Source organism: Lissotriton helveticus, chromosome 5_1, assembly GCF_964261635.1.
Source record: "Lissotriton helveticus chromosome 5_1, aLisHel1.1, whole genome shotgun sequence".
Classification (NCBI taxonomy): domain Eukaryota; kingdom Metazoa; phylum Chordata; class Amphibia; order Caudata; family Salamandridae; genus Lissotriton; species Lissotriton helveticus.
In genome coordinates this window covers 230,047,047-230,069,080 of record NC_136065.1, presented here as the reverse complement: position 1 = coordinate 230,069,080, position 22,034 = coordinate 230,047,047, and the positions used below count along the sequence as shown (strand labels likewise).

The 22,034-nt window shown below is 39.2% G+C and overlaps 1 protein-coding gene across 2 annotated transcripts in view; it reads left to right on the top strand.

The window, feature by feature from the left end:
• The window catches only part of TMEM141 (transmembrane protein 141), a 143,048-nt gene that overhangs the window by 50,680 nt on the left and 70,334 nt on the right, over positions 1-22,034 (top strand). For both annotated transcript variants that reach the window (XM_078642074.1, XM_078642075.1), the window contains exon 3: positions 18,292-18,375. In XM_078642074.1, coding sequence (XP_078498200.1) covers positions 18,292-18,375 — 84 coding nt within the window. The remainder of the gene's footprint in view (positions 1-18,291; positions 18,376-22,034) is intronic.

Genomic DNA, 22,034 nt, shown 5'->3' with positions numbered 1-22,034 from the left:
CCCCCTCGCTGTCCTGTGCACGTTTCCCGCCGTCCGTGTCCTCTCCCGCCCCCTCCCGCCGTCCGTGTCCACTCCCGCCCCCTCCCGCCGTCCGTGTCCACTCCCGCCCCCTCCCGCCCCCTCCCGCCGTCCGTGTCCACTCCCGCCCCCTCCCGCCGTCCGTGTCCACTCCCGCCCCCTCCCGCCGTCCGTGTCCACTCCCGCCCCCTCCCGCCCCCTCCCGCCGTCCGTTCCACAGGTTCCGCAGTGGAGAAACTGTCAAAAAAGACCCACATTCATTTACTTATGTTTATGCCTTTCATAACGAGTCTCAAAACTACCAGACCTGCTCCAGATGACTGTAAAAACGATTGTCAGCCTGCTTCAATCACAGCAAGCCCTCGTCAGTCAAATACTGGAGGCTGAATTTACATTAATCCAGTATTTTGGTTACCTCTTAACCGAGAGAGGATTTCTGCTTGTCTCTCCCTTCAGTCCTCTGTTGTACACCTTCGAAAGTCATGAAATGGGAAGTCCTGAAAATTCGTATGTTGACTGGAGAATAGAGCTTGTTCCTTACTAGGAGAGAGGTAAAGAGTTTTATTCTCGATCTCTCTTGTGAAGCGAAACAGAAGCCAGCCCTCGAATGTGCATATACCCTGCCAGCTGTTAACTGTAAATTTAGACTCTTTAGTAGGAAATCTGATTAACGGCAACTCGCATGGCGAACAAACGCGCCATGGTTTGGACAGACTCTGCAGATTTATTCACCGTCCCTCACAAGTGGACTCTGTACCTAGCAGCTCCAGAGTTTTTCAAGTATCTAGTTACCCACATAGACTTAATTGCAGCCTGGAGACAACTTGTGTCTTTTCTTTGCATAGTCATTGGAATAATACCTTGCTGCCCAAATAATTGTTTGCTGCGTCGTCACGCGATCCGCCATCTGCTGCCTAGTTCCTGATTAAAAGATGATTGCTAGCTCCAAAGCATCTGAAGTTTCTAACTGCTGCACGTGAAATGCAGTTCAGTGGTGTCACCCTTCCGACTTCAACAGACCAGTATTTTTCTTTTGCATCTTTAAAAAACAGTTCACCTGGGGTTTAATATGATAATGTTTCATGCAGAATTCTGAACGAGCCAGTTATTTTTGGCGGGTTCAAAGGTTAGAACGCTAAGCGTGTCGCATTTTTGTAATTCTTGCTGTCTTGACACTGGATGCCTTCTGGTGTCTAGCATAAATAGGTAATGTGGAAAACCGTACAACATTGCTTCTGAATACGAATTTTAGAGTTCCCATCTGCAGAGAAGAGGGTGAGCCTTTTAGTGCAATGAGCAGGTACATGTAGGTTGGTTTTTGCCGAGTGTAGCACTCTCTGTGCTACACTTTACTAATGTACTAGTAAGCACTATACCAACAAAGTACCTTTGATAGAGGTGTGTGGAAGACCAACGTATTAATTGACGTTGTGCAGTGCTTTTAAATTATACCTGCTAAAGGGGTATGTGGTTTTCTTTATTGAGAAATTTGAGTATTCTGCAGCAATTATGTCCAGTGTAGATCCTTAGTGCCAGACCAGATGTTCAGAATAACAACGAATTGGGGTCCATTTATATTATTTACATATTCTTTGCTTATGTTGGTATACTTAACATTTGGTGTGCACCCAATCCTCTTGGACCTTTGTTGTACAGGCTTGTGCTATCGCATTGGGATTTCTTGTGTCTATATTTTTGCTAAAATTGCCGGATAATGACAAGTGCTGCTTTACAGTGAGAATGATTGATGCTGGCTGGTGCTACTGCAGGTTTAAATGTTTCTCGTGTGTGTGTGTTGGGTCATATCTCTGGGCTGAGCGTTGTATGTCAATTGTTAGTGAGTCACCTTTCCCGAGCTACTTCGGGTATTTCTGAGGGACATGGGAGTGAAAGGTGACCTTGTAAGTTTTCTGCAAGGGGCGAGAGATGACCTGATTTTCTTGCGAGTGCCAATGTGAGATGCAAGATGGTGTGTGAGCAGATATGCCCTCTAAATATGTTTGAATGCATGTCTGAGAGATGCCCTTCTTGTATTGTTGTATGAGCATCTGCCAGATTCCCTGTTGTGTGTGAGGATGAGATGACTGAGTGATATTGTTACATGTGGGTTTGAGACACACCCTGCTGAAATGTATGCTTGTGGGTAAGAGTGGTGCCCTTTTGAAATTGTTGCATGCCCTCTTGAAAGATGCATTGATGATACTTTTGCATATTGGTACGAAAGATGCCATGTTCCTGTTTTTACTTGCGGGTACCAGTCGCGACCGGTGCAGGTGAGAGCTGTGGGGTGTGGTGGGGGAGGAAGTCAACAGATGACAGAATAGGAAAAAAGAAATTAAAAAAAGAAATAAAACTACTTACCACTCGGCCGCATCGCCGACTCCAAGTAAGTGGTTTTATTTATTTTTTACATTTTATTTTCCACATTCTGTTGTCTGTCGACTCCCCCCTTTGCCCTGCCTCACCACTCTTACCTGCACTGGCCGCGAATGTCAGGTACGCGACATACCCTTCCTTTATTGTTGTAGGCGGATATGACAGATGCCCTTTGAAGCTGTTGTGTGTGAGTATGAGATGCACTTTTGGTATTGCTACAAGTGTGTATTAGACACGCTCGATTGAAATTGCTACTTGGCCGTATGAGTGATGCCCTTTCATTTGTATGAAAGATGCTGGGGTATATTCTTGCATATGGGTATGAGAGATGCGATTTTGTTATTGTTACGTAACTGGTATGAGAGCCTCCCTCCTACTAACGTCGAATACAGTTGCGACAGATGCCCTGTAGATATTGTTACGTGTGGGTATGAGAGATGTCTTGTTGATATTCTTACATGCCACTGTGAGAGATGTCGTAAACATGTTGTTGCATGCCACATGGCCTGTCGACATTGTTACATGCCAGTATGAGAAACTCCCTGTTGATATTCATATATGGTGATGTTATTGCAGACAGGTATGAGAGATACCCTATCCATATTGTTAAATTCAGGAATGAGAGATGCCTTCTGACACATGTAGAAGTGATGCTGTGTCTATATTGTTACATGGGGATGTGAGAGGTACCCTATAGATATTGTTAGAGACAGAATCGGAGATGCACCTTGTGTGGTTGCATGGAGGTGTGAGGGCTGTCCTATGGATCTTTTCACCTGGCGGTATGAGATATCCCGTAGATATCATTACAGGTAGGTATGTTGGACACCTGATAATGTTATATTGTTGAATATAGTTTTATATATTGATGTATAGCGGCATGGTCCGGCCGCAATTCTGCACCACCAGCAAGTGCTCCATTACTACCTTTGAGGACCGCTTTTGGAGGAGAGTCGTGAAGCGACACATGGCAGAGGAGCCGCCGTGAGTCACCGCGGCTTGGATCTATATAGCCCGTATGTTACGGAGCTGTGAAATAGAACGATATTGGGGCCGCTACCTTTCAAAAGTATTTTATGTGGCCCACTGGGGCTAAAAAACTGTTTAACACTACAAAGACCATCATGCACTTCAACCCACGAGGATAACCACAAGGGGGCGCTCATTAAATATGGAATAGAACTTTGGTGTCATTTAAATAAGAGTGCCGTTACTTGTGAACAAGGTCAGATGAGACCGAAATGCATCGGGTAATTACAGCTGGTGACTTGATTTAAATAAAAGGATTTCCATGGCCATATCGTGAGTGCTGACTCCTTTCTTCTTTTGGAGGGAAATTTGCTTGAGATATATCTATATATATATATATATATATATATATATATATATTACCAAAGTTGCTCCGTCTGGACTGCTTGTGGCCCCGTGGGAGGTGGCGCGCACTCCAGCGGAGCACGCCAGAATTCAGATTCCAAAACAACGACGTGATCAAGGCTTGTCAAAGCCGAAACATGTTGTAGGTGTAATAAACACCCTTGGACTTTGATCTAGTGCGTGACGTTTGGATTTCTGAGAGCGTTGCTATTGGAAAATTTGTTTTGGAATATATATATATATATATATATATATATATATATATATATATATATTCATATTCACAAATCCACATATATATAGTCCTGTAGGCGCGTCATGTGCTCAAGGCCTGCATAGGCCGAAACGCTTCATGGCGGCACAGCGCACAAAGCAAAAGAAACAATAAAAGGTTTGCACAAAATAAGAGGTGTCCGTTTCTGTTTCTGGTTCCGAAGGCATTGAAGCGATTAAGAACAAGCATTTACAATGCAACGGTTTCGCCTTTGGAAAAGTTTGAGCTATTGGCATTGTAAATGACAACATTTGTATTCATGTGTTGGTTTTGAAAACAGATAAATAAATGGCATTGTCATTTACATTGCAAATAGCTTTAACATTTCCAAAGGCGAAACCGTTGCATTGTAAATGCTTGTTAATATGTATATTTAGCATCTGTTTACACATTGTGCTCTGTGCAGCGTTCCCTGCTAATCTATCAAAAGCAGGTCTTCTTGGCAAGGATAAGATCATTTTCCTGCTGTATAGATACGACCTGCTTCTTCCTGAAACAATTCCAGACTCCATAATGAATAAGAGAGTACTGTAAGGTTGTCAGATGCAGATTCAATTAATGAAAAGGAAAACAGCCCAAATTGTAGCAACAAGGTACCAAAAACTGCTGGAAAAGTGCAGGAGACACCCTGGAAAAAATTGTAGCTCAAACAGGGTCCTCCGAGTGAGTAATAAGAAAACTAGCGAAGTTGCAAAGCATAATAAATCCATTTCAGGCTCCTTTTATTGTAAGTAACCTGGAAGAGGTTTCAGAATGAAAAGGGTAGTGGCTTGAGATTCAACTCGTGGAAAAAGAGATGGTTCTTGCAGACATTCCAACTCCGAAATCAGGAGCTGGATTATTTAAAAAAAGTTCTCAGCAATTTGCAACTATACTGATAACAGAGCACCTAGAATGTATGCTCATGGCTCTTCGATCATGCATACAACATGCCAGAGACATTGCATGCATGCAACACAGTAAATGGGAACCCCGAGGGAGGGCTTGCCATGTCTCTGAGCAAGGAAACAGCCAGGGAGGAAATGAATCTGAATGCACAACCTCTTTCTCTCAGACGAGCCAGCGAACTTTACAAACAAATATCCCCAAGTGAGAGCGCATACAAGATGGTTTTCTGACCTCAGGTTAAAATCTTAACTAAATCCAAGTAGATGACACTCCATTCTCTCTATCCTAATCAACTGCCAAAATAATAAATGGGTTAACACCATATCTGAATGCAATACAGTCATGAATGGCTGATTGCTGGTTATAGATCTAACAAGGGAACTGAAATGCTGACTCTATAGTTTAACCTGCTGCTTATCAATCCAAACTCTACCCCACATCGATTACCCAGTGTTATACCGTAATCTCAGTATGCATTCTATCAATCTTATTTGTATCACAACTTAATTGGGGAATTATCACAGATATCTTTTGAATTTCCTATTAGGACTAGCCTGTACAATACAGTCCCAAGATACTTTCATATATATGTGTGCTTTGTCAATAAACATATCTACAACCTCCAGAGTTAAACACAGTGTGCAAGGACATATAGGCAAAAATATACATCTTTCATACCTGACATTGGGCCTAAAAAAGGGCATCGGTGGAGGAGACTAGTCCTGCATCAACAACTGATTCAGCATTAGTATTACAGCAAAGTAAGCCACTTAAGACTATGAAAGGCCCCATTACCTTCTCACTGGATCATTGGCAACTTAAGGCTCTTCATTCCTTCTCCTAATGAAGGAAATTGAATGGAACCGTGGATGCAAGCCTGGACACCAGAAACACCTCCGCTCTACAGTTTATATCTAGTTTGATATTTTCAAGAATCTTTCAAATCAGGCTCCGGCCTAGAAACCTGATCGGCAAGCACAAACCTGTTCTAACCTTGAGAAGGGACCAAGCATTTTCCAACCTTGAGAATGGAACTCCGGTGCACAATCCGCTTGTATTTACTTTCCTGTCTCACCCAGGAATAATATATTTGACATTTGTTTTGATCAATTATAACAACAGCACCCCAATGATTGTATTTAAATCAAAACATAACATTTGATGTATCCAAGTGTATTTTTTTTTTTAAAACAATTTCTTTCATATACTCAATATGCACAATTTATTTAAAACAATAATCATATAGGTTTTAACAAAAAAACATTTTACATATTCATTCAATTTATCTTAACAGTTTATCATTACAACATACATGGTAAAAAACAATCAATAGATACAGTAAAAAAGCTTGTCGACGCGTTTCGGTGCTTCTTTGTTTTGGAACACCTTCCTCAGGACTATCTAAAATATTTTCTTTATAAAATTAGACACATAACACTTGTTAGTTTTACAATGTATGGGGATTTTTTTCGTTTTAGCTGTTGAGGAAAAAGAGACTTAGAATTGTCTTACATTTGAGGTAATACAGATTTGTAGTACCGGAATCAATCCAGGAGTTATAATGAAATTAATGACTCCTCATCCCTGCTGTATCGTCAGGAGATCTATATATAAAATGACACCATTTTTAGAATTCAGTGCATGAATATTAGATCGAATGTTACGTAAACCAGACTTTGTTTTAACATTGCCGCTTACTTATGGTTTGCATGGAATCCGTTTGTAGCATTGGCTCGACCTTTTCATATTTTACATCGTATTTTCTTTCATTATTCTGTCTGCTTTGACGTGATCCTTAGTTCTTCATGGACTTGTGCATAGATCCCTTCTCTTCTTTTTTAATTGAGGCGATCAGCAGCGTCTAAATGAATAATACACATATTGTGGATATTGCACCAAGTCTAGTTAAATATACATAGACACTCGAGGCGGGTTTCGTGAGATTTACATATTACGTATATACCTAAAATACTCGAGTGGGTAGTGGGTCATTGGGTTCCCCATTTTAACCTGATGTTATATACAATGGAGATATTAAGCAGGAAAAAGCTGAACCGCCTCTAGGTTGCAGGAGAGTTTTTATTGTTAGGTCTAGTTTGTATCCTTAAAAACCAACCATTATTTTGCGATATTTAGATAAATTCACTCTATATCAACAGGTGAATTGTGGAAAAACCCGCTAAAATGTATGGTTATATGTTTAAGAACGAGTTAACACCCGACTAAGGAAATGGGGAATTATCGATTAATAGACCCCCCTTCACTTATTTTCTTAAAATCCCTCTTACCTCTCGTATTGGCTAACGCTCGGCCCGTCCGGTCTCCCTGGTTGCTCGTATCGGTTAAACTACTGCTATGAGCTTTGGCCTTATATACTGGATTTGGCTAGGGTTTAACGATGATTCTGAACACCTGTGTTTAATTGGATCGGAAAGAGACCAATTTTAGCGCCATGATTGTAGTTTATTTAGGGTATTTCCGTCCACATTAGAGAATGGACTTATGTACATTAAGAGCACCCGTTCGTCAGTTTACCCGATGAGTCTGTCTATCGCTTATTTTAAGCATTATCACTTTTCGTATATTTATATATTTTCATCAAGTTAGCTAGTTACATTTTATTAATTAAACAGCCATCAATGGTATTTTCCGGCGATAATTTAGTGTTTATATGAATTCACACAGCGAGGTGTAATCTGCCATTTTAGTAGTTTTTTCAGTTCACGGTTACAGAAACATTCTCAATCACAATGTATCGATAGTAATGCTTCTATATACATCAATGAAACAAGTGAGTTAATTTGTTGAAAAACGGACGTGTTATCCCAATCTGATAAGTCGTACTCGGTAGCTAGTTATTTCACAAACATGACCCTCCATACTTATAATTTTGTTTGGAATATAATTTTTTGTGTTATTTTAATTCGGATCCCACTATTTTCATTTAGACAAATACAAGGTACCAAGTTAAGTTGGAACGTCCATTTTTCTACCAGATATTATATGTCCAATGTATTAATATACAACAATTTCAGATGTATTTAGGAAAATCTTATTGCATTCTGTGTGTAATACATTGCAGTAAACAAAAGACAAAATGTGCTATTGCTCAAGAACACAATATTATCTGGTCGTTAATGCATGCATATATCCAACCCAGAAAATCAAAATAGTTATCATGTCTTTACCATAACTAACATCTTTTGTACACTTCATGGTTTATGTGGCAGATCAATGTTACATTGGTGTTACTAGTATCTCTTCTATTGGATAGCTCAAAAATGTCCAATGTATGTGTATAAAGTCACTTGAGTACTATCTCACCATTCTTTCCCATTCTTCTCTACTGTTAAGACCTTCAGTATATGATCTAAATTTCGACATAAAAAATTGTTCTCTCTGTTTGCGTCTCTTTTCGGTATCACCCCCTCATATAGATATCTTGATTTTTTCCAATATGAACCATCTAAGGTCATCTTCTTTGTGGTTCTCTGTTACCCAGTGTTCGACTAAAGGGGCATTTTTCTTTTGATTTTTGAGGGCTGATCTGTGCTCCGATAAATGCAAACGCATTTCTCGGCCAGTTTCCCCAATATAACCCTTTTGGCATGGGCATGTCAACAGGTATACAACATTGGATGTCCTGCAATTGACATGTTCATTCATCCAATGTGATATGCCATTGAGTTCAACTTTGTCAGATTTAATGATGGATTTGCAATGGGAACACGTTCCACACAGCAAATTCCCACGAATGGGTTTGCCCTGGTCAATGGTAGGTTGGTAACTTTTTTTGGGTTCTCTATATGTCTGAACCAAGCAATTACGTATCGTTTTGTTCCTTCTGTATGAAAAGGTTGGTTTGGGCAAAGGTTTCTGTCCTTTCCTATTTAGAGTTGACCAGTTTTTGTTGATAAGATTTTTAAGTTTCATGCTCATACCATTATAGTCTGAGACAATTACAATGCCGGTTTCGGCTTCTTGTATTTTGTTTTTGGGCTCAAACAGTGTTTCTCTATTCTGGTACTTCGCACGTTTATAGCTTTCTCGTATTAGTCTTTTTGGATAACCCCTTTGGAGCAATTTTATTTTTTTAAATCTCAGCATGTTTCTCAAAAGTGCTTTTATCTGTACAATTACGTTTGATTCTGATGAACTGGCTGTAAGGGATACCATCCTTTTGACTTTTCAGATGGTAACTTGTGTGGTGGAGTAGTGTGTTTCTGTCCGATGGCTTTACGTACAGTTCCACACATAGCCTACCTCCCTGTGCCAAGATCTTAATGTCCAAGAAGTCAACTGCCACTTGACTTTTGTTGGCTGTGAATTTAAGATTTAAGTCTCCACAATTAAGCCAGTCCAGGAAGGCATTAAGGTCATTCTCTCTTCCATCCCAGATGAAAAACACGTAGTCTATAAATCTAGACCAGTGTTTGATATTTTCATAAAAAGGGCTGACCTCGTTATGGATATGTTTCTCCTCAAATTTTCCAACATATAAGCAGGCAAGGCTCGGAGCACATGTAGCTCCCATGCTTGTGCCTTTTATCTGACAAAAAAGATCCTTGTTAAATAGGAAAATATTATTCATTAGGACAATCTCAATGCAATCAACAATAAAAGTATTTTGTACATTCAGGTCACCCCCTTCCTCACACAGTATATTTCTCATCATGGTTATTGTGTCTTGCTGAGTTATGTTAGTATACAAGGACTCAATGTCCAAGCATACTAACCATTGGGTTTCATTATTGACGAGGTCAGCCCTTTTTATGAAAATATCAAACACTGGTCTAGATTTATAGACGACGTGTTTTTCATCTGGGATGGAAGAGAGAATGACCTTAATGCCTTCCTGGACTGGCTTAATTGTGGAGACTTAAATCTTAAATTCACAGCCAACAAAAGTCAAGTGGCAGTTGACTTCTTGGACATTAAGATCTTGGCACAGGGAGGTAGGCTATGTGTGGAAAAGTCAAAAGGATGGTATCCCTTACAGCCAGTTCATCAGAATCCGACGTAATTGTACGGATAAAACCACTTTTGAGAAACATGCTAAGATTTAAAAAAATAAATTGCTCCAAAGGGGTTATCCAAAAAGACTACGAGAAAGCTATAAACGTGCGAAGTACCAGAATAGAGAAACACTGTTTGAGCCCAAAAACAAAATACAAGAAGCCGAAACCAGCATTGTAATGGTCTCAGACTATAATGGTATGAGCATGAAACTTAAAAATCATATCAACAAAAACTGGTCAACTCTAAATAGGAAAGGACAGAAACCTTTGCCCAAACCAACCTTTTCATACAGAAGGAACAAAACGATACGTAATTGCTTGGTTCAGACATATAGAGAACCCAAAAAAAGTTACCAACCTACCATTGATCAGGGCAAACCCATTCGTGGGAATTTGCCGTGTGGAACGTGTTCCCATTGCAAATCCATCATTAAATCTGACAAAGTTGAACTCAATGGCATATCACATTGGATGAATGAACATGTCAATTGCAGGACATCCAATGTTGTATACCTGTTGACATGCCCATGTCAAAAGGGTTATATTAGGAAAACTGGCCGAGAAATGCGTTTGCGTTTATCGGAGCACAGATCAGCCCTCAAAAATCAAAAGAAAAATGCCCCTTTAGTCGAACACTGGGTAACAGAGAACCACAAAGAAGATGACCTTAGATGGTTCATATTGGAAAAAATCAAGATATCTATGAGAGGGGGTGATACCGAAAAGAGACGCAAACAGAGAGAACAATTTTTTATGTCGGAATTTAGATCATATACTAAAGGTCTTAACAGTAGAGAAGAATGGGAAAGAATGGTGAGATAGTACTCAAGTGACTTTATACACATACATTGGACATTTTTGAGCTATCCAATAGAAGAGATACTTGTAACACCAATGTAACATTGATCTGCCACATAAACCATGAAGTGTACAAAAGATGTTAATTATGGTAAAGACATGATTACTATTTTGAATTTCTGGGTTGGATATATGCATGCATTAACGACCAGATAATATTGTGTTCTTGACCAATAGCACATTTTGTCTTTTTTTTACTGCAATGTATTACACACAGAATGTAATACCCCCTCCTTGATGGAATGGAACCTGCACCCCCCCAAGCCCCCCCCCCCACCCCTAGCGCCTTGAGACCCTTACGGGTGAGTAGTCGCGCTTTAACAAACTCCTGATTGATTGATTGATTTAATAAGATGTTCCTAAATACATCTGAAATTGTTGTATGTTAATACATTGGACATATAATATCTGGTAGAAAAGTGGACGTTCCAACTTAACTTGGTACCTTGTATTTGTCTAAATGAAAATAGTGGGATCCGAATTAAAATACCACAAAAAATTATATTCCAAACAAAATTATAAGTATGGAGGGTCATGTTTGTGAAATAACTAGCTACCGAGTACGACTTATCAGGTTGGGAAAACACGTCAGTTTTTCAACAAATTAACTCACTTGTTTCATTGATGTATATAGAAGCATTACTATCGATACATTGTGATTGAGAATGTTTCTGTAACCGTGAACTGAAAAAACTACTAAAATGGCGGATTACATCTCGCTGTGTGAATTCATATAAAAACTAAATTATCGCCGGAAAATACCATTGATGGCTGTTTAATTAATAAAATGTAAATAGCTAACTTGATGAAAATATATAAATATACGAAAAGTGATAATGCTTAAAATAAGCGATAGACAGACTCATCGGGTAAACTGACGAACGGGTGCTCTTAATGTACATAAGTCCGTTCTCTAATGTGGACGGAAATATCCTAAATAAACTACAATCATGGCACTAAAATTGGTCTCTTTCCGATCCAATTAAACACAGGTGTTTAGAATCATCGTTAAACCCTAGCCAAATCCAGTATATAAGGCCAAAGCTCATAGCAGTAGTTTAACAGATACGAGCAACCAGGGAGACCGGACGGGCAGAGCGTTAGCCAATACGAGAGGTAAGAGGGATTTTAAGAAAATAGGTGAAGGGGGTCTATTAATCGATAATTCCCCATTTCCTTAGTCGGGTGTTCACTCGTTCTTAAACATATAACCATACATTTTAGCGGGTTTTTCCAGAATTCACCTGTTGATATAGAGTGAATTTATCTCAATATCGCAAAATAATGGTTTGTTTTTAAAGATACAAACTCGACCTAACAATAAAAGCTCTCCTGCAACCTAGAGGCGGTTCAGCTTTTTCCTGCTTAATATTTCCATTGTATATAACATCAGGTTAAAATGGGGAACCCAATGACCCACTACCCACTCGAGTATTTTAGGTATATACGTAATATGTAAATCTCACGAAACCCGCCTCGAGTGTCTATGTATATTTAACTAGACTTGGTGCAATAGCCACAATATGTGTATTATTCATTTAGACGCTGCTGATCGCCTCAATTAAAAAAGAGAAGGGATCTATGCACAAGTCCATGAAGAACTAAGGATCACGTCAAAGCAGACAGAATAATGAAAGAAATACGATCTAAAATATGAAAAGGTCGAGCCAATGCTACAAACGGCTTCCATGCAAACCATAAGTAAGCGGCAATGTTAAAACAAAGTCTGGTTTACGTAACATTCGATCTAATATTCATGGACTGAATTCTAAAAATGGTGTCATTTTATATATAGATCTCCTGACGATACAGCAGGGATGAGGAGTCATTAATTTCATTATAACTCCTGGATTGATTCCGGTACTACCAATCAGTATTACCTCAAATGTAAGACAATTCTAAGTCTCTTTTTCCTCAACAGCTAAAATGAAAAAATCCCCATACATTGTAAAACTAACAAGTGTTATGTGTCTAATTTTAGAATGAAGATATTTTAGATAGTCCTGAGGAAGGTGTTCCAAAACAAAGAAGCACCGAAATGCGTCGACAAGCTTTTTTACTGTATCTATTGATTGTTTTTTACCATGTATGTTGTAATGATAAACTGTTAAGATAAATTGAATGAATATGTAAAATGTTTTTTTGTTAAAACCTATATGATTATTGTTTTAAATAAATTGTGCATATTGAGTATATGAAAAATTGTTTTAAAAAAAAAAGAAAATACACTTAGATACATCAAATGTTATGTTTTGATTTAAATACAATCTTTGGGGTGCTGTTGTTATAATTGATCAAAACAAATGTTATTTGTTGACTTAGAATCAAAACACACAGAAAAGAATCTTCTTTTTTGCTACTTTATCTCCCGGTCCTTTCTGGGTTACGCAGGGAAAACTCTCTCTTTTTTATAAATAATATATTTGACTCCTGATAGACTTCTATTTAACCTCCATGGAAGATACAACAATACAGATGTTTATCATTGATAACTCGGTCTTCAATTGGCAGTCTATAGTTGTGCTTGCTATCGTTTTGTTTTTACAATTGGTGGTGGGGTCGCACACTACTCACACACCAGCGGGATCGCCCCTAGGGACTGTGGTAAGTGTAGTTTGTGTTCCGTGATGCATCTTCTTTCGATTCTCTGCTATCTTCGCTTTCTTCGCCATCCCTGGACACGTGTTTCGGGGTATTTACCCCTCATCAGCAGGGATTAGGCCATGTTCTGGGGTTGCCGGTGGCTGCCAAATATTGCCGGGTTTAGTACCACTCAGGCGCGCAGGTGCGGGGTCCCAGGCTCGTCAGCCAACTGCTCGAGGTAGCTTTAACATTACAATTGGGGGTGGGGTCGCACACTACTCGCACACCAGCGGGATCGCCCCTAGGGACTGTGGTAAGTGTAGTTTGTGTTCCGTGATGCATCTTCTTTCGATTCTCTGCTATCTTCGCTTCCTTCGCCATCCCTGGACACGTGTTTCGGGGTATTTACCCCTCATCAGTAGGGATTAGGCCATGTTCTGGGGTTGCCGGTGGCTGCCAAATATTGCCAGGTTTAGTACCACTCAGGTGCGGGGTCCCAGGCTCGTCAGCTAACTGCTCGAGGGAGCTTTAACATTACAATTGGGGGTGGGGTCGCACACTACTCACACACCAGCGGGATCGCCCCTAGGGACTGTGGTAAGTGTAGTTCATGTTCCGCGATGCATCTTCTTTCGATTCTCTGCTATCTTCGCTTTCTTCGCCATCCCTGGACACGTGTTTCGGGGTATTTACCCCTCATCAGCAGGGATTAGGCCATGTTCTGGGGTTGCCGGTGGCTGCTATCTTTTTGTAGCTTGATGCAGTGGACGTGGTGGAGAAAATATACCAGCATTGACAAAAAAATCTATATGGTAACGGTTGGGTTTAAATGTGAGACTGGCTAGGGTGATTTGAATTAAATAATATTTTCTGTGAAAACTCACCCTTCATCTTACTTTTCTTAGTTATCCTTCAAAGGCATGCCTCTGATGTTGGCACGCTGGTCAGTGGGACCAATCATTTCAGATTTAAGAATCACTCTTGGAGTGTCATCATACACAGCTGTGTGTGATAACATTCAAGCGTAAGGCTGAGTGCAAAATGTTTTGTATTTGGTTTTGTAACTGGTATCAAAGATGTATTGCAAGGTGAATAAACTAATGGAGGTTTGGGTAGAGAAAGTCTTTGGAGCAATGCACATGTACAGGTAGGGTTTCAAGGCTACAAAACATTAATACGTTATTATTTTTTATAAATTGAACGATCTGCAGGTATCCAAAATAAAAAAGCTTACAACGATCGCCACATCTTTCTTGGATGTTCTGCCAGGAGATAATACGGCTTCCTACCCAAAAATGTCTTAATTCTTTAAATCCGTTCATATACCAGTATCTCGTATGATTTTTAGGAATTTGTAACCCCAGGGCCTGGCATTCATCCAGCTGCAGATATCTATAGCCCACGGATTGTCCGCTCCTGGCATAAAATGTCTGAAGTCTGGTAGAGTATTCCCGAAAAACCTTGTATCTTGTCTTTTTTGGGAATTTTGCAGTCTTTAAAAAAAGCCGGTATCTGAGACCCCACCTCCTCCACCATCTTTTCAATCAAAACATTGTCCTGAGTTCCTACAGCATCTAAGATCTGCAATGTTCTATCTGAAAGAGCTGCTTCGTAATCGAAATACATGTTGGGTAGCGCCAATCCACCCAGGGTTATATCCAATTGAAGTATTGGAAATTTAACTCTAAGAGCCTTTTTATTCCGAATAAAAAGCCTAAGGAGTGTATCTAGTTCCTTAAAATATGCACTGTTCATTTTAATCGGAATATTGGATAAAAGAAAAATCAACAAAGGTAAAATAGACATCTTAATCAATGCTACACGTCCTATCAATGTAAGCGGGAGAAATGTCCATCTATCCAATGATTCCTTGATTTTGCTCAACATTGGTTAGTAATTGAGTCTGAAACGTTTTTCATATTGATTTGTTACTCTTACCCTTAAATAATGGATTGGTTGCTTATGAAATATCTGTTGTTGAAGATTTAAAGGGAATGTGATATACCGGTCACTAAAAACAAGCATTTCTGTCTTGTTCTGGTTATTTTGTGTCCCCAATTGCTTGAAAGCGATCACATTCTGCCATTAGTTCTTCAAGATTTTGTCTTTCTGGCTTAAGGTAAAGTACTGTATTGTCCACAAATAGCTTAAATTTAGACATTCCCAGAATTGGTGGCTATAGATTGCCATTGGTCCTAATATTGATAGCTAAAGGTTCAATAAAAAAAGTAAACTACACTGGTGAAAGAGGGAATCCCTGCTGTGTCCCTCTATTTATTTTAACCACTCCTGCTAAGTTTTGAGAACCTTTGTCTGTGCACCATGGTATACTTTATAAAGACTGTTTGTAAACTACAAAAGGAAGTCAAACTTTGTAAGGGCATAAAAAAAGAGCATCCCAATTAATTAGATCAAATGCCTTTTCGGCGTCTACCATCATTTTGACAGCAGATGTCTAATTAATGTTACAGTAATTAAGGGCTGGTATTAAAAAAGTTATATCAATGTGCTCCACTTTGGAGTAAACAAGCTGATGTATTTATAACTATTATGTCTTTCGTTGCTCGCTCTTTGATCCTCTAGAATTGGAGGACTAATAGAGCACTAACTTACCAGGAATGATCTAATAAAATGATCCGAACTCAAAAATTTGAGAAAATCATACACTAGTAGGGTCGAGGGCCTTAAAAGATTTACCTATAGGACTCTCTCTTCTACATACAAGCACTTTATAGGATATAATCATATAGTAATGACTCCTAAATTCCTCATCTTTGCACTTTAAGTATAACATATCCAATGTCTGCACTAATGCACTTTCTAGATATACCTAGGATTAGCTGCAGTATTGAAATTACAGATGTAAAAGATTGTATTGGGTTGCGATCGGACTTGCTCAATTACACACAAGCACTTTATAAGACATAACCATATAGAATTGATGGCTGCTAACTTCTTCTCCTTTGCATTTTAAGTATCACATATCCAATGTTTGCACTCATGCACTCTCACACTTTATAGAAATACCTAGGATTAGCTGCACTATTGCAATTATAATGATCTAAAATATTGTATTGGATTGTGTAACTTAAATATATGTTCCTATACCGCTGAATAGATGTGAAGTTACCGAGATACTAAGCATAAGGAAGACTGATATGGCTACTGTATTCTAAACCCAACTGGTTTGTTATTGTGTATATGTATTCTGGTATTTTTATGGAAATAACGGAATAAGTCTCCTGTTAGGCTGAAACCACCATGGCAAATTTGATATATCTGTTTTATCTGCTCTTTTGAATAAAAAAAAACAGGCTCCAATAACACAATCAAGAGACTCCCATATTCGAAGATTTGAACGAATTTGTTGAGAGAGGGGATATACCAGCCGAAAAAGTGAACTTGTTACCAATCTGTTGATTGTCTAAGAAATTCTTGTAGGCAGGACGTGTTCTTCATCTTGAGAGCAACAATATGTTCTCTCGTTGTGGCGTGATATGGTGTAAAGTTATGGTAGCTTTGTGTTACTTTGTGGTGATGGATTATTTTCTTCTCAGAGTAAACTATCAATAGATGCTGGGCAGACGAAAAAGTGCTTTTTAAACATAGCCTACTATTTTAGCAATATCACTAATCAAGCTGGAATCCACGTAATAGCTATGATGTTAAGACTAGGCGTGAAATTTGGCAATTAGCAAGGTTAACCTCTTTGACAAACACATTTAATGAAGGAGGCTCAAAAATATGTGGGGATGACCTAGATTTCCTTCTTAAATGTTTTGCAAATTGTAGGTCCAGTAGTATTTCTATCATATGGTATTACACACGGATTGTAAGTTTTGGTGACACAAATGATAAAAATTAGGATTCATATTCAATTCTCCCAATTTGTTTGCTGGTGGTAATAGCCAAGCCTTTTGTACACCAAATGTGATTCTACTGCATCACTACCTTAGTAAAACTACTTTACTAATGGCTGAATTTATCCTGTAGTCCAAACACATTGTAATGGCAAGTAAATGTAAATGTAAATTGATACTTGTATAGCGCACTACTCACCCGCAAGGGTCTCAAGGAGCTTGTACGAATACCGCTGTGGAACCCATCCTGGCTTTCCCTGTGAGGTGTCCACTCCTGGGCACCCCCAAGGTGGAGGCCAGGCATCCTTAGCGTTGTGGGGGTCGTTGTGGAGATTAAGCAAGCTATTGCCCAGAGTGGGACTCCATGATTGGAATAGGCACCGAGGCGAGAATTATCAGGTCCGTGGAATTTTAGAGCCCAAGACCCGCCGAGGCGGGAATTGAACCCTGGTCCCGGGCTAGACCTCTGCATCAGGGTCTGCCGCTCTAACCATTGAGCCACACTTCTCCAAATTGTGGAAAATGCATTATGTGCAGGAGCCCCAATTCTCAGCAGCAGCTGATATTTTAAAGGTATAGGAACATAGTAAGCATTAGCACTCAGACACAACCTATGTGATAAGTGGAAACAGCTAAGCAGTAGAGAGTTTACCATACATTTCCCCATTATATGAGATCACTACTGTAATCAAAATGATTCAATTGCAGAGCAGGGTGGTCATGCTGGCATAGCACCCTAAGCTATAGGAAGGCTTCTCGCATTCTGAGATTCTGCGACATATTTCACCAGCCTCTCAATATCGGGGACTAGAAAATGGTGGCACTTAAGGACTCTCAGCCATTCGTTATGGAACAAATTTGCCATCTTTTGTTTGGTTCCACCCTCTTGCTGAGCATCTGTGCTTTGTACTATCTAACATTGTTACTTTCTAAGTACGAAATGTATTATCAGAAACTTACAACGCCAATACCATAATTAAAACTGTGTGTACTAAAGTGAATCATATTTCATTTTGTTCCTATTACATGTCCTCTCTTGTAGGAACTGGAGCTGCTCTGGTGCTCCAGAAGATACTCAACAAGAAGTTGCCATACCCTCTAAAGTGGAGTGTGCTGATCTCTGTTGGTGCGTGTTTTTTCCGCCAAACTCATGCCACGGTTTTGCCAATACCTATAGGTTGAAAATAGCGTTTGTGCTGCTTTATTTGTATTGTGTACTAATAGGAAGGAGTGGGTACAGAACAAGCCAGGTATGCATGTATGTGAAACACGTGATTGGCAAATGTCTACAAGTGATACCACTTTTTTGGGGCATGAATAGTATGAGAGTAGGAAAAACAAATCTATTACATGCAAATTTGGCAGAGACTACTGATTTAGTTTACGAAGTGCAACAGCCTCGCAGATATTTTGATGCTTACTGTGCAGCAAAATACACAGATATAGTACCAACCCTTGGTGGGGATCACCAAGGTAAGGCTTGTTTGTGAAGGACCAGGTAATTAGCTTGCCTCATCAGTTGTACTGAACAGAAAGCCAAACCAAAGCCCCCATTCTGCAACACCCATGCGTGATCTGTTTAATCAGCAGAATTTTAAAAGTCTCTTAGAGGAACACAGTAGGGGCTGTAGAGTTTGTACACAGTGATTAGAAATGATTTGCTATTACCAAAGAGTGCTCTCTGGGCAATTAGGTGCTGGTGAAGATAGCTGAAAAGTGTTGGGATGCAAGAACGCATTCTCGCTCCAGTAGAGGAGTTTTTTTAATGTGAGTGAGGTATGTAGTGTAGGATTCAACTTGAATTATTTGTGTGGATTTGTGTCTTCTATGGAAAGAACTTGGGGCCTGCCTTGCATTGTTTTTGGGTCAGGCTGGTATCTTTAAGAGACTTAGGGCCAGATGTATCAAGAATTGCTTTTGCAATTCTTAAATAACAAAATTTACTGATTTGCTATTTAAGAATCGCAAAATGCAATGTATGTAGGATTTGCAAAAGAATTGCGAATCCTACAAATTCCTTAATAGCGCATCGCAAATTGCGATTCGCTATTACGGAATACATTCCCATTCATTACTATGGGAATAGGACTGCATTCGCAATTTGCGAGTACTAAATAGGTACTCGCAAATTGTGCATGCAGTTGCAAGGGTGCCAAAACGACACCCTGTTACACCCCTGAAATATGCATGTATGCACATGTGACACACATACATGCTCTAAGGCACAGCTTTCCAAACTTTCCATGTTGGTGACACACCTTTTTGGGAAAAAACTTTCAGGGACACGGTAACGCGAGCGAGCGCAGCGAGCGAGCACAAACCACCCAAGGGGGGTTTGTGGGGGTTCTCCCCCGAGAAATTTTTGAAAAAGTAGTGGGCAAATGGTGCATTTCCAAGCAAATTTGAGAAAGCATGAAGGTTAATAAAGGAATTGTTAATCTGGTCTAACAAAGCCAGTGACTGGCAAAACTGAGTGTAAGAAAGGTTAGGTTTGTGCATGAAACAAGAATATAATAATGCACTCATTGACTTAGTGGTATAAGGCAAAAAAAGGGCAGGTGCATGCCCTGCCAACCCTTTCAACCACGCACAAAGTCCACCTGTTGCCTTGCTGAATATGAGTTATACAAAAATCCATTCTGGAAGGGGGAATTGTGAGTGATAAAACAATCATGAAACTTATCAACTGGACTCTGCGCATTGAACTCGGGTGGGACAGCTTTCCTCTGCGCAGCCTGCCAAATAAGACTACTCGTATGTTTTCCATTCAGCACTTTGAGCTAAAATTAGCTGCATATAAGAGAGAAGGACAAATACATGTCATAGAAATTGTAAATATAAAAATGTATGGGGACACAACATATCGCACGAAAACTGTTCATTGATTTTTAAAAACAATTTATGATTTGTAATATAACATACATTTCCAAAACATGATGTCCTTTATGACTAACAATATGTAAATATGTGAAAGAATGAAAAACTTTGAATAAAAACAACAGCATTTACTATTTTATTGAGATGAATGAGGTGGATAAGATTAACACAGCTGGTCAATATTTGGTGGAATATTAGATAAAGACACTGATGCAATAATAGTCTTGGATTTCATCATTTGGAAAGTGTCTCATAGCACAAGAATTACAACATGTGAATAAAAACAACAGCACTTGTCTTACTTTTTCAATGAGATATATGAGGCTGATAGGACGAACACAGTTGGTCAATATTTGGTTGAATATTTGATAAAGACACTCGCATTTCATCATCAAGCATTTTTAAGCATCCACGTTTCAGTGTCTTTAAGTTTGTCATTGTTGAAAAGGATACTTCACAAATGTACGTAGTAGAAAACTGCAAGAGAATTTTTAACGCTTTTTTACCTAGGTTTGGATGCATTTTTGTAACACGAACCCAAAAGCTGTCTAAATCACCCTCTGAATGCATCAAGAGCATACTTCGATCATTTTTTATTTCAGCTAATTCTTCTTCTTCAATAAGAGAGAAGTTCCCAGGTGCAGCTGAAAGGAATGGATTTCTGATCCAATCATAGTCTTTGATTGCAATATTTGGAAAGTAATGAGAAACTTTCTCTCCGAGCAATGTTAAATGGTCAACAATCAGCGGGCTGATATCGCTTTTCATCTGGCACTCATCTGTTTTGGAAAACATTTCAAAACTACCTTCTTTCACTTTCCTTTCCCAAATTTTTATTTTGTCTCTCAAACCACAAATTTTATCTACTGCTGTCAAGATATTTTCTCCTTTTCCTTGCATACTGGTGTTAATTTTATTCAAATGTTCAAATACATCAGCAAGATATGCCAATTTTGTGCACCAAAGTTTGTTTTGAATTAGACCACAGAATTCGTGCTGCTTATTGTCCTCAAAAAGTTTAAGCATCATGTCACGCAATTCGTATACACGGCAAAGCACTCGACCTCTTGAGAGCCAACGAACGTCTGTGTGCAGTAGGAGCTTTTTAAACCTTGCCCCCATTTGTTTACAAATATGAGCAAATATTCTTGATTTAAGAGGTCGACTTTTAATGTAGTTCACCATTTGAATCACTTTGTCCATAACTTCCCTTAATTCATTCCCAATGGTTTGCGCGACTAGTGCCTCGCGATGTAAAAAGCAATGAGTAAATATGATACTTTCATTTTCTTTCTTTGCTAAAGCTATAAAACCTTTTGTTGAGCAAACCATTGATGGTGCGCCATCCGTGCATATCCCAACACAATTTAACCAGCGCAAATTATTTTCCTTCATGAAGCAATCTAAAGTTTAAAATATATCCTCACCTCTAGTTCTCAATGGAAGTTCTAGGCAACACAGGAATTGCTCAATAATTGTGTCAATATGAATGAAACGTATAAAAACCAGTAATTGAGCTAACCCACTGACATCTGTTGATTCATCTAGTTGCAATGCAAAGATCATATTGTCATCTTGAAAAATATCCTTCATTTGCAGCTTAACGTTAGCAGACATATCTTGAATCCGTCTTCCAATTGTGTTATCTGCCAAAGGGATTTTATTAACCTCAATCTCAAATTCTGGCCCAAACATTGTCCGAACAATAGCACAGCAAGATTGCCTAATGGTGGTTTCGGCAACAGTGTGCGGTTCCTTGTTTTTGGCAATTATTTGAGCAACCAAGTAACTTGCCTTTTGAGATTTCTCTGATGTCTTCATTCTCTTTGTGAAGGATGCAGACTGCTTCCTTATAGATTTTGCAAGCTCAATAAAGTATTCCACTGGTTTTTTTGACAAATGGCTGTG